Source organism: Hyperolius riggenbachi, chromosome 8 (assembly GCF_040937935.1).
Source record: "Hyperolius riggenbachi isolate aHypRig1 chromosome 8, aHypRig1.pri, whole genome shotgun sequence".
Classification (NCBI taxonomy): Eukaryota; Metazoa; Chordata; class Amphibia; order Anura; family Hyperoliidae; genus Hyperolius; species Hyperolius riggenbachi.
Window position 1 is genome coordinate 63592423 of NC_090653.1, and position 14596 is coordinate 63607018.

The following is a 14596-nucleotide window of genomic DNA, read 5'->3' on the forward strand; positions in this document are numbered from 1 at the left end:
TCTCCTCCTACTCTGACTGCTGTTAGTGTAAAAACAGTACAAACATGCTGCCTCTGTAATTTCTGCGCCTAATGCAAATGTTTCACCTCTCATGAGAGAACCGGCCCTGAAAGCAAGTTTTCAAGGCACCTACTCATATATAGGGAAGGCCGAACAGCGTTTGCATATTTTACCACGAAAATTTGTGAAACTAATGCTTGCGGCAAGCCTCATTGAATTTAATGGCAAGAAAATGTCGAAAAACGTTAGCGGTTATTAGAAAAGCCCCTGTACATGCTAGAATCACACAATTTGGAGGGAATGTTGAGGAGAATAGTGAGAACAAGATAACATTCAGAAAGACCCAGTCGTTTTTAAAAAAAACTATTTTGAATACTTCAAAGAAAAAAATGTTTTTTAAAGTCAGCAAAATGACATTCTGCAGCAGAATTCAGAATGCCATTGCTCTGGGGCTTGCTATACTAAGTCCAGGTCAAGGGCTGGGAATGGGATTGACGTGTGCGGTGCTGGTCATTGGTCGTCAGGGCAGGTATCGACGCGTGGGGTGTTCTCAGTCTTTCATCGAGTATAGAGTATATGGCGCTGGATCATTTCCGAGGATACTGTCGAGGGAGTAATAAAAAGTATTTATGGTTAATTTAGAACATTAAAGAACTTTTTTCGTGGTTGCGGTTTTTCTTTTATGTCAACTATTTGTGGAAATGGGTAAGGGGTACATAAGTACCCCTTACTCATTTCACCTGGGGAGGGGCGGGTTTCTGGGGCCACCCCTCTGTTCCAGAGCCCACGATTTAATGGACCTTGTGGCTGGTATAGCTCAGACTACGGTGTCCCACACAGTCCAGGCTCCGTAATCTGTCTATCCCAGCCTGCATGGGTGACAAGGGGTTAGAGAGGCTTGGGAGGGGGGACACCTTGTCATTTTTTAAATGTAACTGTGATTTGACCATGAAAAAGTTAAACTCAAAAAAAAAATGACGTGAAGTCCCCTTTTCCAAGCCACTTTACCCCCTCTCACCCATGCAGGCTGGGATAGCCAGATTGAAATGGGTATAGGGGTATGATTATCCTTTTCCTCAAAGAGTTAAAATGAAATAAAATGCAACCATGAAAAGGTCCTTTAAATAGCAACTGTTAGCCATCATATGCCCCCCACAAAAATACATATGTAAGTAGATAAATGCTTGCTCTACTTACATAACAGATGTATTGCACTGTCCACGTTTTGGTATTCTTATTTTTTTTTTTTTACTTTAATCTTTCTCCTGGCAGGGGCCATCTTGTGCCCTCCAGGTTAAAGAATACCCCCCCCCCCCTGCATCTCCCTCCTCCCCACACTGATTGTGAGCACAGCAGGGAGGATAAAGACAAGCAGGCACAGACTCACGTAATAATGGATCCGAGCGCCGGCGTTCCCATCTATTCTCTGCACTACCGCAAGCGGCAGTGCAGAGAGTACAGAAGGGAACTGCAGCACCTGGAACCATTATTAGGTGAGTCTGTGTGCACTGCCTTTATCCATCCCCCAAATACAGAGCCATAATAATCCAATATGCATACAGACTGTTTCGGATTGTTTGATCCTCATCAGTGCATGGCATGGATTAATTTGGCTCTATGCAGTAGGGCTTGTAACACCGAGAGGTACAGACTAACCAGCAAGCTCATGGTGACCCAGAACTCATTGGAGTGTGTAAGGGACTACAATGGTCCTAAAAGCCCCCTTATGTACAAATTAACAAGCTGACACATCATTGCATTCCAGCGGTTCTGGAGGTGTGTTTAGCTTCTAAGGGTACAATGGTTAATTTGCATATATTCAGCAGTGTTGCTCTGGGAGACATCTCAAGCTCACTCCAACCTGAATTATTGCAAATTCTTTCTGTTTTAAGAAAGCAAACTTTTGTTTTTCTTAACATCTTAGTAAGGGGGCTTTTAGGACCATTGTTGTCCCTTACACACTCCAATGAGTTCTGGGTCACCATGAGCTTGCTGGTTAGTCTGTACCTCTCGGTGTTACAAGCCCTACTGCATAAAGCCAATTTAATCCATGCCATGCACTGATGAGGATCAAACAATCCGAAACAGTCTGTATGCATGTTGGATTATTATGGCTCTGTACAAATTAACAAGCTGACACATCATTGCATTCCAGCGGTTCTGGAGGTGTGTTTAGCTTCTAAAGGTACAATGGTTAATTTGCATATATTCAGCAGTGTTGCTCTGGGAGACATCTCAAGCTCACTCCAACCTGAATTATCGCAAATTCTTTCTGTTTTAAGAAAGCAAACTTTTGTTTTTCTTAACTCAGATAAGGCACACTAACCTCAGATAATGCACACTAACTCAGATAAGACACACTAACCTCATGTAAGGCACACTAACCTCAGATAAGGCACACTAACTTCAAATAAGGCACACTAACCTTAGATAAGGCAAACTAACTTCAAATAAGGCACACTAACCTCAGATAAGGCACACTAACCTCAGATAAGGCACACTAACCTCAGATAAGGCACACTAACTCAGATAAGACACACTAACCTCATGTAAGGCACACTAACCTCAGATAAGGCACACTAACTTCAAATAAGGCACACTAACCTCAGATAAGGCAAACTAACTTCAAATAAGGCACACTAACCTCAGATAAGGCACACTAACCTCAGATAAGGCACACTAACCTCTAGAGATGGGAAGTTCGGATCTTTTCAATGATCCGGATGATTCGAATCGGATCATTGAAAAGATCCGGATCTTTGATCCGAATCTCGGATCATTTTACAAGGGAAGCATTCGGGGGTGAAATGACTAGCAGGGCAGGAGAAGGGGAGGGGGGTGGACACACAGAGAAGGGGAGAAGATGGACAGAGGGCAGGGAGTGGACAGAGAAGGGAGGAGGGAAGCAGAGAGCATAAATGTTTGCACACAATACCCACATGCTGCAATCATATGCTTTACATATATTTCACCTATATGCTCATCTGTATACCTTGAATGGAAACGTCGCACAGTGAAAGAAAGCATTCCCCAAAGATAAGTGCAGCTGTGCCGAGTGCAGGAGGATCATATTACGCTGCAATCACAGTGCCTGCAAAGTTACTGAGCTGTGCTGTGCTGAGCCAAAAGCTTCCAATGTGATCACTGTGCAGCACTACGGAACAGACAGCCTGTAATGAGCAGCAGTTATAGCCAGTATGTGCGCTCTACACATATATGGCAGTGGCATCCATGTCCCCTCTACCTGTCCCTGCAAGGCTGGCTCCCCTGAGTCCCATCCAACAGAGCGATCCATCTCTGCTCTGCTTCCAGGACCCCGCTGCCCGCTGAGAGGGGGCGTGTCACTCCTGGCCCCGCCCCTTTTGCGATCCGAATCACTCATTTTGATGATTCGGATGATTCGACTCACAAAATAGATTCGGATCAAAGATCCGAATCGTTCATGATCCGGACAACACTACTAACCTCAGATAAGGCACACTAACCTCAGATAAGGCACACTAACCGTCTTAGCGCTGGTTAGTGAATCAAGCCCTAAGTATACTAAGTAGGATACTAAGTTTAGCAAGCCTGAATTCTGCTGAAGGATGTCATTTGCTGACTTTAGAAAACATTTTTCTTTGACATATTTGAGATCGATTTTCTAAAAGACTACAAGGTCTTTTTTCCCTCTTTTTTACCACTACTCTCTTTAACATACCCTCCAAATTTGGTGATTCTAGTATGTATGGGGGCTTGCTATTAACTACAGCCATTGACTTCAATGTTAAACATTAATTTTGTATGTAAAAATTTGTGGTAAAATACGACTGGCGAATGGTTGTTATTTGCCAGGAACCGTTTACCAGCAAACACGTTTGTCCATCCCTACTCATATATAGTCTAGAGTAGTAGGATAGATGTATAGATTAGTAGTGATTGAGTCAAGGCACCATAGGTCCAAGATTCTATTACATTTAGTGTGCGCCCCCAGAATTTGCCAAGTCCAAGAGGAGAGCTGCATTGACCAAGTTAATCCAAAGTTGGAGTGGAGGTTCTGTAGTTTTTTCCAGTCCAACCATATTGATTTCTTAGCATAAAGGATTAGCAGGAATAGGAATAGCAGTCCTACCAGTCATTTCCTCTGACAACTTACAGCCCAATCACCTATCAAGCCCAACAAACAGTCTTTGAATTGTTTTCTCATCATTTTTTTTTCACCTCGGATGTCCTTTAATTTATCTTTCATAAAGCACAAAACTTTATCCCAAAATGCTTGAATTTGAGCACAGTCCCAACTCATATATTTAAAGTCACCCAGACTCACACCACGCCTCCAACATTTGTCTCATAATTTTTTAAAGTCTGACTGGGGTATACTAAATCTAGTGGATCCACCTTATTTGTATCTCGAAACTAATTACCGTTCTTACATAAACTGACTTACTATTCAGGAAGAGCCAAGATTCAAACCCAGGTCTCCTGTGTCAGAGGCAGAGCCCTTAACCAGTACACCATCCCGCCACTAGATACACTCCAACAATTTACAACATCTATATATATAATAGAGTAAGTGCCTCAACCTTCAAACAAGTAGAAGAAGTAGCGCCCTGCCCCCAGGGCCGGTCCAAGCGAGAAGAAGGGGCTGGTCCAAGCAAGAAGAAGAAGTAGTGTCATATCAAACCAAGGGCAAAGAGGGATAATTTGCATATTCAGTAGCAGTGCATTGTGGGTAACCACAAATGTTCACCTTATAGCGGAATTATTGCAGATTTGCTTCTGTTTTAAGAAGGGAAATTACACCAAGCTTTGCTTTTTTTTAGTAGGAGGGATTTTTGGTCTATTTTATCCCCCTATACATTCTTAGTAGTTTGGGTCACCCTGAGCTGCTTGGTTACTCTGTTGTACTGGTCCAAGCCCAATCTCATACAGCCATATCAATCCCTGCTATGTACTGTTGAGAACCAAAGGTCTGAAATAGGCTGTTACATGTGGGTTTGATATGACTGTGTAAAACTTAAAGTAATAAGCTTGCTTGGTTTACTAAGGGTGAAAAGGAATAATTTGCATATTTAGTAGCGGTGCATTGTGGATAATCACAAATGTTCACTTATAGCTGAATAATTGCAGATTTTCTTCTTTTTTAAAGGACTTCCAAGGCCAAAATCTGCCCCGAAAACGTAAAAAAAATTAACTACCTGCATGACTTTGTAAGGCACGGAGGACGCCGTCCGCGCCCTCTGTGCCGTTCCGCCTGGTCCCCTCTGCTCAATAGCCCCCCGAAAGACTGCGACCCCACGGTCCGGGTCGGTATCTGCAGCCTGCATAATGATGGCCGCCGGAGCTGGCCACGGCTGCTACTGCGGCTGCGCAGCTCTAGGGCCAACCCTCCGATCCACGCTGCCTGTTACGTGGATCGGGGGTCAACAACTATGCGGACTGCGCAGCTGTGGCCAGCTCCGGCGGCCATCATTATGCAGGCTGCAGATACCGACCCGGACCGTGGGGTCACAGCCTTTCGGGGGGCTATTGAGCAGAGGGGACCAGGCGGAACGGCATGGAGGGCGCGGACAGCGTCCTCCTTGCCTTACAAAGTCATGCAGGTAGTTCACTTTTTTTACGTTTTGGGGGCAGATTTTGGCCTCGGAAGTCCTTTAAGAAGGCAAATTACACCAAGCTTTGATTTTTTTAGTAGGAGGTCTTTTTGGTCCCTTTTATCCACCTATACATTCCGAGTGGTTTGGGTCACCCTGAGCTGCTTGGTTACTCTGTTGTGCTGGTCCAAGCCCTATCTCATACAGCTGTATCAATCTCTGTCATGTGCTGATGAGGAACAAAAGTCTGAAACAGGCTGTCACATGTGGGTTTGATATGGCTGTGTAAAATTTAAAGCTATAGGCTTGCTATACACCAGTGGTTCTAGATGCATGCTTGGCTTACTAAGGGGAAAAAGGAATTATTTGCATATTTAGTAGCAGTGCATTGTGGGTAAGCACAAATGTTCACTTATAGCTGAATAATTGCATATTTCTTTCAGTTTTAGGAAGGCAAATTACACCAAGCTTTGCTTTTATCAGTAGGAGGTCTTTTTGGTCCCTTTTATCCCCCTATACATTACGAGTGGTTTGGGTCACCCTGAGCTGCTTGGTTACTCTGTTGTATTGGTCCAAGCCCTGTCTCATACAGCCGTATCAATCCCTGCCATGTACTGATGAAGACCAAAAGTCTGAAACAGGCTGTCTACATGTGGGTTTGATATGACTGTGTAAAATTTAAAGCTATATGCTTGCTATACACCAGCGGCTCTGGATGCTTACTTGGCTTACCAAGGGGGAAAAGGGGTCATTTTCATATTTAGTAGCAGTGCTTTGTGGGTAACCACAAATGTTCACTTATAGCTGCATTATTGCAGATTTCCTTCTGTTTTAAAAAGGCAAATTACACCAATACAGTGTGCGGCATTGCAGGAAGTGGCGACAGTGGAACGCACGATGGAATACAGTAGTAGTCATCCCCGCCCGCTGCTTCTTACTAATAGTGGAGGCTTCTGCTGTGCTTAAGCAGGAGGGGGAGTGCACACGGGGGACCAAGGTGAGGGGGGCGTTACTGTTGAGCTTGAGCTGGAGTGGGAGTGCACATGGGGGACCCATGTAAGGGGGGGGGGGTTCCTGCCGAGCTTAAGCTGGAGGTAGAGCACACATGGGGGACCCAGTTGAGGGAGGGTCCAACCCCCCTCCCCACCGCTGTGCCCAATACCCCCTTCCTGCCCTCTACCCTCTTATGCGGCGTATGCTACGCCGCGGGTCGGCTAGTACATGTTAATAAGTTTAATGGGATTTTTTACAAAAGAAAAATCACTGAAATAACCGTAATGGAGGAGATAAATATAAAATGTAACTTTACATTAATCTATTTAAAAACATAGTTGTTGAGTGAAAAAATCTTATGGTGATTGAAAATACAATGGGTAGGGAGCACGGAAGCACCAAGTCTCTCCCAGTCAAAATTGCATACTAGGATGTTTCCCTCAACCACACTGCTAAAATAAATGTGCACTACCCCACACAAAAAAACTTACATGTTTTACTCCCTCAAGGGGGAGATTTGTCAGGGGTGATTAAAGTGCCCAGTGCTAGAGTGCTACAGTGCTAAGGGGCAAATCTATATATATAATAGACTAAGTGCCTCAACCTTCAAACAAGAAGAAGAAGTACTTTGCATGAGAAAATTTATGCGTGATCAAACACCAAGTTTAAGGCCTCTTTTCCACGGACTGTTGAGCTGTGTGCTCAGCAAGTGGTTACCAGGCAGCAGTGAGCAGATACCAGGCAGCAACAAGCAGTTACCAGGCAGCAGCAAGCAGTTATCAGTCAGCAGTGAGCAGATACCAGGCAGCAACAAGCAGTTACCAGGCACCAGCGAGCAGTTACCAGGCAGCAGTGAGCAGATACCAGGCAGCAACAAGCAGTTACCAGGCAGCAACAAGCAGTTACCAGGCAGCAGCAACAAGCAGTTACCAGGCAGCAGCAAGCAGTTACCAGGCAGCAGCAAGCAGTTACCAGGCAGCAGCAAGCAGTTACCAGGCAGCAGCAAGCAGTTACCAGGCAGCAGCAAGCAGTTACCAGGCAGCAGCAAGCAGTTACCAGGCAGCAGTGAGCAGATACCAGGCAGCAACAAGCAGTTACCAGGCAGCAACAAGCAGTTATCAGGCAGCAACAAGCAGTTACCAGGCAGCAACAAGCAGTTACCAGGCAGCAGCAAGCAGTTACCAGGCAGCAGCGAGCAGTTACCAGGCAGCAGTGAGCAGTTACCAGGTAGCAGTGAGCAGTTGTGAGAGTTTGAGAGCCATTTCACTGCCTATTCACAGTCCATGGAAAAGAGGCCTTACCCTAGCAAGTCTGACATTGCAAATCTGGCCTAATTGGATATTCATGAGGCAATGCTCATGCAAATACATGCACAAACCAATACCACAAAGCAGTCACCCTGCTACATGCTACATTAGCACTATCCGGCTTAGTTTTTGGTGTGCTCCAGGCCTCCAGGAGCGCCACGGGGAGGATTCCCAATGCCCCCTTTTTATACAACTGGGGGACCGCAGGGTCCCAGGCTCTCTCACTGCCTGGAAACCACAGCGGCACCCCGGAGGGGGAGGCTGGGTGGCGTGGACGACCCCCCCAAGTTTGGCCAGCGCCGGGGAGAGCCGTCTGCACCCACCTCCCAATATTAAAAACAGGCACTTACCTTAACGTCCATTGCGTTCTGCTACATGCGCATTAATTTGTGGGCACCACATGAGAAAGGAGAGAAGCATGGGTCACCCCGAGCTTTAGAGCTCAGGGCTGGCTCACATACAGCACTCCAGAGGGGGGGGGGGGAGGACAGGCGCACTCACTCCAGGGTTCACACCACCGGAGCAAGCCATCCGCCACCTGCCTCCAAAGGATACAAACTGCACAAAATGCTTTCCATGAGAAAATTAATGCGCATGTAGCAGAACCCAATGGACGTTAAGGTAAGTGGCTGTTTTTAATATTAGGAGGTGGGTGCGGACGGCTCTCCCCAGCGCTGGCCACGCTTGGGGGGGGGGGGGGGCGGGGGCAGCTGCGCCACCCAGCCTGCCACTCCGGGGTGCCGCTGTGGTTCCCAGGCAGCGAGAGAGCACTTTGCAGTATTGGTTTTTTGACCCTGCATAGTTTGGCATGCGAAAGCAAATGCATATTTGCATGAGCATTGCCTCATGAATATCCAATTAGGCTGGATTTGCAAAGCCAGACTTGCTAGGGTTAAACTTGGTGTTTGAGCATGCATACATTTTCTCATGGAAAGCCTACTTCTTCTTGCTTCAAGATTGAGGCACGTACTCTATTAGATAGATAGATGCGGCGTATGCTACGACGCGGGTTGGCTAGTGTACATATAAAATAACCTTCAATGCATTTATCACATAGTATTGTCAGCTTATCAGCCTAATTGGCGGCCGATAGATATATATTTATATTTATCGCCTCCAATAAAGTTATTTCTGTGAATTACTTTGATCAGGTGTGTGTTAAAACTTTTACAAGAAGCCAGCCTTCTATGGTGACGGCTTCTCAATGATTAGTGCAAGTGCAACAGTTACAGCTCAAGAGATAAAGGAGTGGGTGGGTTCTGCCTTGAGAAAAAAAAATACCAATCATGGTTAAAATCCATACATATGACACATGCTACATATCTTTCCTTATCATGTGTTACTCACCTGTAAATGAGACTCTCATCTGTAGAACTGTTATACTGCACTTGGTACATTCGAATCCCAGGAATGTTCCGATCTAAAAACCACTGTATAAGAACAGAGTTGTGACTCAGCTCGGCAACGACGACCTTCCGCTCAGGATGGCCAACACTGTCATTCATGGAAGCTCCAGGCTTAGCTGGTGTGAGGATATCAGAGGGGCCTTTATCTGGTCTTTGCCCCCTTTGGCTGGCATTGGCTGGATGAGGTAGGGGGCTTACAGTCAACTCTACAGATGCCGTTGCATCCCCAGCAGTGTTGGAAGCGATGCAAGTAAACTGGCCAGTGTCTCTTACAGTAGTGATGGTAATCTCTAGGGTTCCGTTTTCAAAAGATGCTGCTCGAGATGAATTGGAAACCACCTTCCCATCAGGTGACACCCAGTGAATAGTCGGCTCAGGGTCACCCACTGCTTTGCACTTCAGGACGACCTCCTCTCCCTCCATAACTATGGTGTGAGAAGAGTGGTGGGTGACAACAGGAGGGTCACACATAAACTCATCCTCCGATATACTCCAAAAATATTTTCCTAGAAGGCTCACGGGGGATGCACATGTTTCCAAATCATCCTCCCTAGTCAGCCTTCGGAGCCAGAGAAGCTCACAATTACAATGCAAAGGGTTTCCCCCAAATCCCAGTACCAGTGATGACAGTGGTGAACCTTTGGACTTGGCATAAACTGGGATACGTAGGAACAGGGGGTCTGGGGGAATAGTCTTTAATTTGTTGGATGTCATGTCCAGTCTGGCCAGTTTGTGAAGGTTTGTAAACACTCCTCCTGGAACAAAGTCAATTAGATTATGGTCAAGGCTCAGAGAGTTCACGTTAGTCAATTTGGCTATAGTCTGCCAAGGAACCTGGGCCAAATTGTTGTAGGAAAGGTCTAGATCTTCCAGGGTGGCCACAAAATCGTGGAATGAATTTGGTGAGATGTTGCTGAGCTGGTTGTTGCTGAGGATAAGATGTCTAAGGTTTAGTAGTCCCTTGAGCTGCTCATCACCTACAGAGAGAATGCGGTTGTTGTCCAGGTGTAAAGCACGTAGTCCACGCAGATCGGCAAAGGTGTACGGTGTGATGTGGCTGATGGTGTTTCGGGATAACGTGAGGTGGAGTAATCGGGTCATGTTGGTGAAATCCTTCCTACGAATGACTGTGATGAAGTTGTCGGTCAGTCTTAGCTCCACTGTCCGGCGATCAATCACCGAGGGTATAAATAATAGTCCAGTTTTGGCACACAAAATGGCCATAGACGGTGCAAGGTTCTGGCACAGGCATCGCTTGGGGCAAAACTGTGCCTGTGCAGCTGCTACACCTAGTGTGAGGGTGAAGATCCAGAGGCCGATCCGCTTCATGTTGCAGGAGCTACAAAAGAGACACACACAGACATTGGTTACACATCATGCTACCTTACATGCCTCTGAAGTCAATCTGGAGAACATAAATTAAGCATATGATATCAATGGGACTCATTTAGTATATTATATGCATATAATGGAACTTGTACTTAAAAACACATCAGCTGCAATGAAAGTGACCCAGACCTATAAATTGACATAATGGCTGCTGACTCCCAGGCCTGCAGAAAAGGCTTAAAGAAAACCTGTACTGAGAAAAACAGCCCCTGGGGGGTACTCACCTAGGGAGGGGGAAGCCTCCGGATCCTAACGAGGATTCCCCCATCCTCCTGCGTCCCACGGGGGTCCCGCTGTGCCCCTCCGAACGTCGGCGATGTAAATATTTACCTTCCCGGCTCCGGCGCCTGCGCAGTAGAACGGACCACTGAGATGGGGGATTTCTGTCTACTTCAGCAAAGTAGTAGCAAACAAAAGTGTGTAATATTGTTTTCTAGTACAGGAAGAGTTAAAAAAAAACTTTAGTTGCTATCTATGCAAAAGAGCTTCTCTGAGCTATTCGACCCACTGGGTCCGATACGGTCCTGTTTTCTAAACCACTTAAATAGCCAAGTATATTGGCGGGAAAATCGTTAGGTGTATGGGCCCCTTTAGATTGTAAGCCTCTGGCAGGGCCCTCTCCACTAGTGTTTCCAGCTTGATTATGTAATCTCACTGTGTCGGACACCCCTGTAACAGACCAGAACAGACTCTATTTTGATCAAAGACACTGAACTACTGTTATCAAAAACATTTGAATGATCTTGTTTTGTTGTGAGTTTCTTGTATATTAACCCCATTTATCGATTGTGCAGCGCTGCGTAACATGTTGGCACTTTATAAATACAATAAATAATACTAATAAAATTGCATTGTGTGTACTAGGCATAACCGATACACAACAGCATAATAACCTGTATAGAAAAACATTTCTTTCTTTGCTCATACAAATCCTGCAATAAATCTGCAGTGTGTCTACTTCCTGCTTTCATAGAAGCAGACATATTGTTAACATACTATGTTTACACATTAGCTGCTCTGCCATGGCAGAGGAGATTCCTGAGCTCATAACATGTTTTTCTACTTTTTATTACCCATGCAGTTACTATCACATTTGCTTTTGCGCATGAATTATTGCCTCTGTTTACAAATTACATGTTCCTAAACTACAATTTATATGCTCTGAAAGCTGCCACTGCATTTCACTGCACAGATGCTACAGTCTATTGATGTATTAAATAGTATCAACTGACCATTTCTCTCATTTCTCAGCTTCTGTGAAGCATGTAGCTGAGATAATTGTGGCTGATAAGGAAATGTAAACAATTGAGGCTGATAAGGAAATGTAAATAAAAGACAATGTAATCACTTTCTCCTCATAGATTGCTAAGCTTCCCAATAAAAAAAGAAAGTGCACTAATCCCGCCGATATACAGCAGATTCGATCACTGTGATCGAATTTGCTGTGAAATCTTTGCGTAAACGATTGATTTCCGCCTGGAATCAATCGTTCCCATTGATTCCCGTTGAGCCGTCCGTGCGGAAGATTTTGCTCGATCGCTGGCAGGTCAGGAGTGCGTCGATAGCGGCGTTCCAATGCCCGACGACCGACGCAATACATCGGCAGTACATTACCTGCTCCGGCCGGCGCGAGTCCTCTCGGTCACCGCTGTCTCTTCTCCACTGGGCTCCAGGTCTGAAGCTTCACTGAACTTCCTGTCCTGGCAGGAAGTTTAAACAGTAGAGCGTCCTCTACTGTTTAAACTTTCCCGGACAGAAAGAAGTGAAGCCAGCCGGTCCGGAACCCAGCGGAGAAGAGACATCGGTGACCAGGAGGACTCGTGCCGGCCGGAGCAGGTAATGTATGCGGGGGGGGGGGGGGGGGGGGGCAGCGGCAGCACCACCACCACCGATTGTGATTGGCTTCATGCTGAAATCTATTCACAATCTGTTTGCAGTAAAGGTGGCCATACAATCCCTCTCTGATAGAGGGATCTATCTGTTGGTCGAATCTGATGGCAAATCGACCAATGTATGGCCACCTTAAAGGGTGTGGGAAGAGACAATAGTTGTGTCTGTTTAGAGCATGCCCAGCAGAACGTATTATGGTACTGATGAATTTTCTGTCAGATCGACAGTCCAACTGATTATTTCCAACAGGTCCGATCTGATCTCCAATCATTTATCTGATTGATTTTGTTTAGAAGTGATTAGACAATAGATCAGAAAAACAATTAGAAATCAGATTGGACCTGTTGGAAATAATCAATTTGACTGGTCTATCTGATAGACAATTGTGTGTGCATAGAGCAGAGAGGAAGTTCTGAGTTCAGGTTCACTTTAAAGAGACTCCGTAACAAAAATTGCATCCTGTTTTTTATCATCCTACAAGTTCCAAATGCTATTCTAATGTGTTCTGGCTTACTGCAGCACTTTCTACTATCACAGTCTCTGTAATAAATCAATGCATCTTTCCCCTGTCAGACTTGTCGGCCTGTGTCTGGAAGGCTGCCAAGTTCTTCAGTGTTGTGGTTCTGCTATGAACTCCCCCTTCCAGGCCCCTCTATGCACACTGCCTGTGTGTTATTTAGGATTAGAGCAGCTTCTCTCTTCTCTCTTATCTTTTACAAGCTGGATAAATCGTCCTCTGAGCTGGCTGGGCTTTCACATACTAAGGAATTACAGACAAAGGCAAAGCTGTTTGCAGGAAGAAACGAGCAGCCTGAAACGTCAGTGCATGAGAACTGCAGGGGGAAAGAAACACACAAATGATCTCTTGAGATTCAAAAGGAAGGGTGTATACAGCCTGCTTGTGTATGGATGCATTTTCTATGTGTGGACATACTGTACATCAACCTACTTCCTGTTTTGCTGGCCATTTTGTTTGTTTATAAACAAACTTTTTAAAGCTGTTTTTAACCACTTTTAATGCGGCGAGAAGCGGCGAAATTGTGACAGAGGGTAATAGGAGATGTCCCCTAACGCACTGCTATGTTTACTTTTGTGCGATTTTAACAATACAGATTCTCTTTAAACTACCAAAACCATGAGGGCAGGGCCGGATTTACCATAAGCCATTGTAGGCATGTGCCTACAGGCGCCTGGTGATAAAAAGGCATCTCACTTCCCTCCCTGAGCTCCTCCTTCCTTCCCTATGCAGAGTCCTGATGAGAGTGTAAATGAGAGGTCACTCACCCTGCTCTTGGAATTCCACTGACGAGATATCGCTTCAGTCAGGGGCACCTCTAGCTGCCTAATATTAAGGGTACTTCTTGCTACCTAATACTAAGGGGCACCTATAGCTACCTAAGGCGGGCAAGGGAAGTAAAGGAGAAGTGACAGCTGGGACAGCCAGCACACTTGCGGTTCGGTTCGGTGGGTGTTTGTAGGTTTGTGCCGGGTGAAGTCTAGGGTGCCAGGACATCTGTGCCTATAGGCTCCTGTGAGGTAAATATGAGCCCGCATAAGGGATACTGAACCAAATTCAAATATATCATCCAAACCAATGGGTAGGACAACCAAGTAGGGATGATAATATGCCTATAGAGAGGGGGGATTGACGAATCATTAACAATGGCACCAATGGTGCCTATATGCAGTGCAGCCAAACCAGAGGCCAGGCAGGTCTTATCAAAATATATATTGCTAACAGAGCAGCTGTGTGATGCACATAACTATGGGCACTGCTAATTAATGCCAATGCTGAACCGTGACTTCAATAGCCGGAAGAGCTCAGATGCTCTGCAAAGTGACGCTAAGCGGAGAAAGTTCTGGAAATAGAATCCTAAACAGCAACAGAGAAGAAAAGAAAGCGGCGGTGACAAGGAGACGTCGCCAATCGCGGGAATAAAAGCATTTATTATTCACAAAACAATTGCTCACATTTAGAGACATCCAGAATGAGACGATAAAAAATGCATTACGGAAAATTTAGCAAAATAAATGTTAC

At 45.5% G+C, this 14596-nt stretch overlaps 1 protein-coding gene across 32 annotated transcripts in view; it reads right to left on the minus strand.

The window, feature by feature from the left end:
• The window catches only part of LOC137528845 (leucine-rich repeat and fibronectin type III domain-containing protein 1-like protein), a 688143-nt gene that overhangs the window by 78262 nt on the left and 595285 nt on the right, over positions 1–14596 (minus strand). For all 32 annotated transcript variants that reach the window (XM_068250501.1, XM_068250500.1, XM_068250499.1 and 29 more), the window contains one exon: positions 9221–10618. In XM_068250501.1, the coding sequence (XP_068106602.1) occupies positions 9221–10608 (1388 nt within the window). In that variant the 5' untranslated portion in view covers positions 10609–10618. The remainder of the gene's footprint in view (positions 1–9220; positions 10619–14596) is intronic.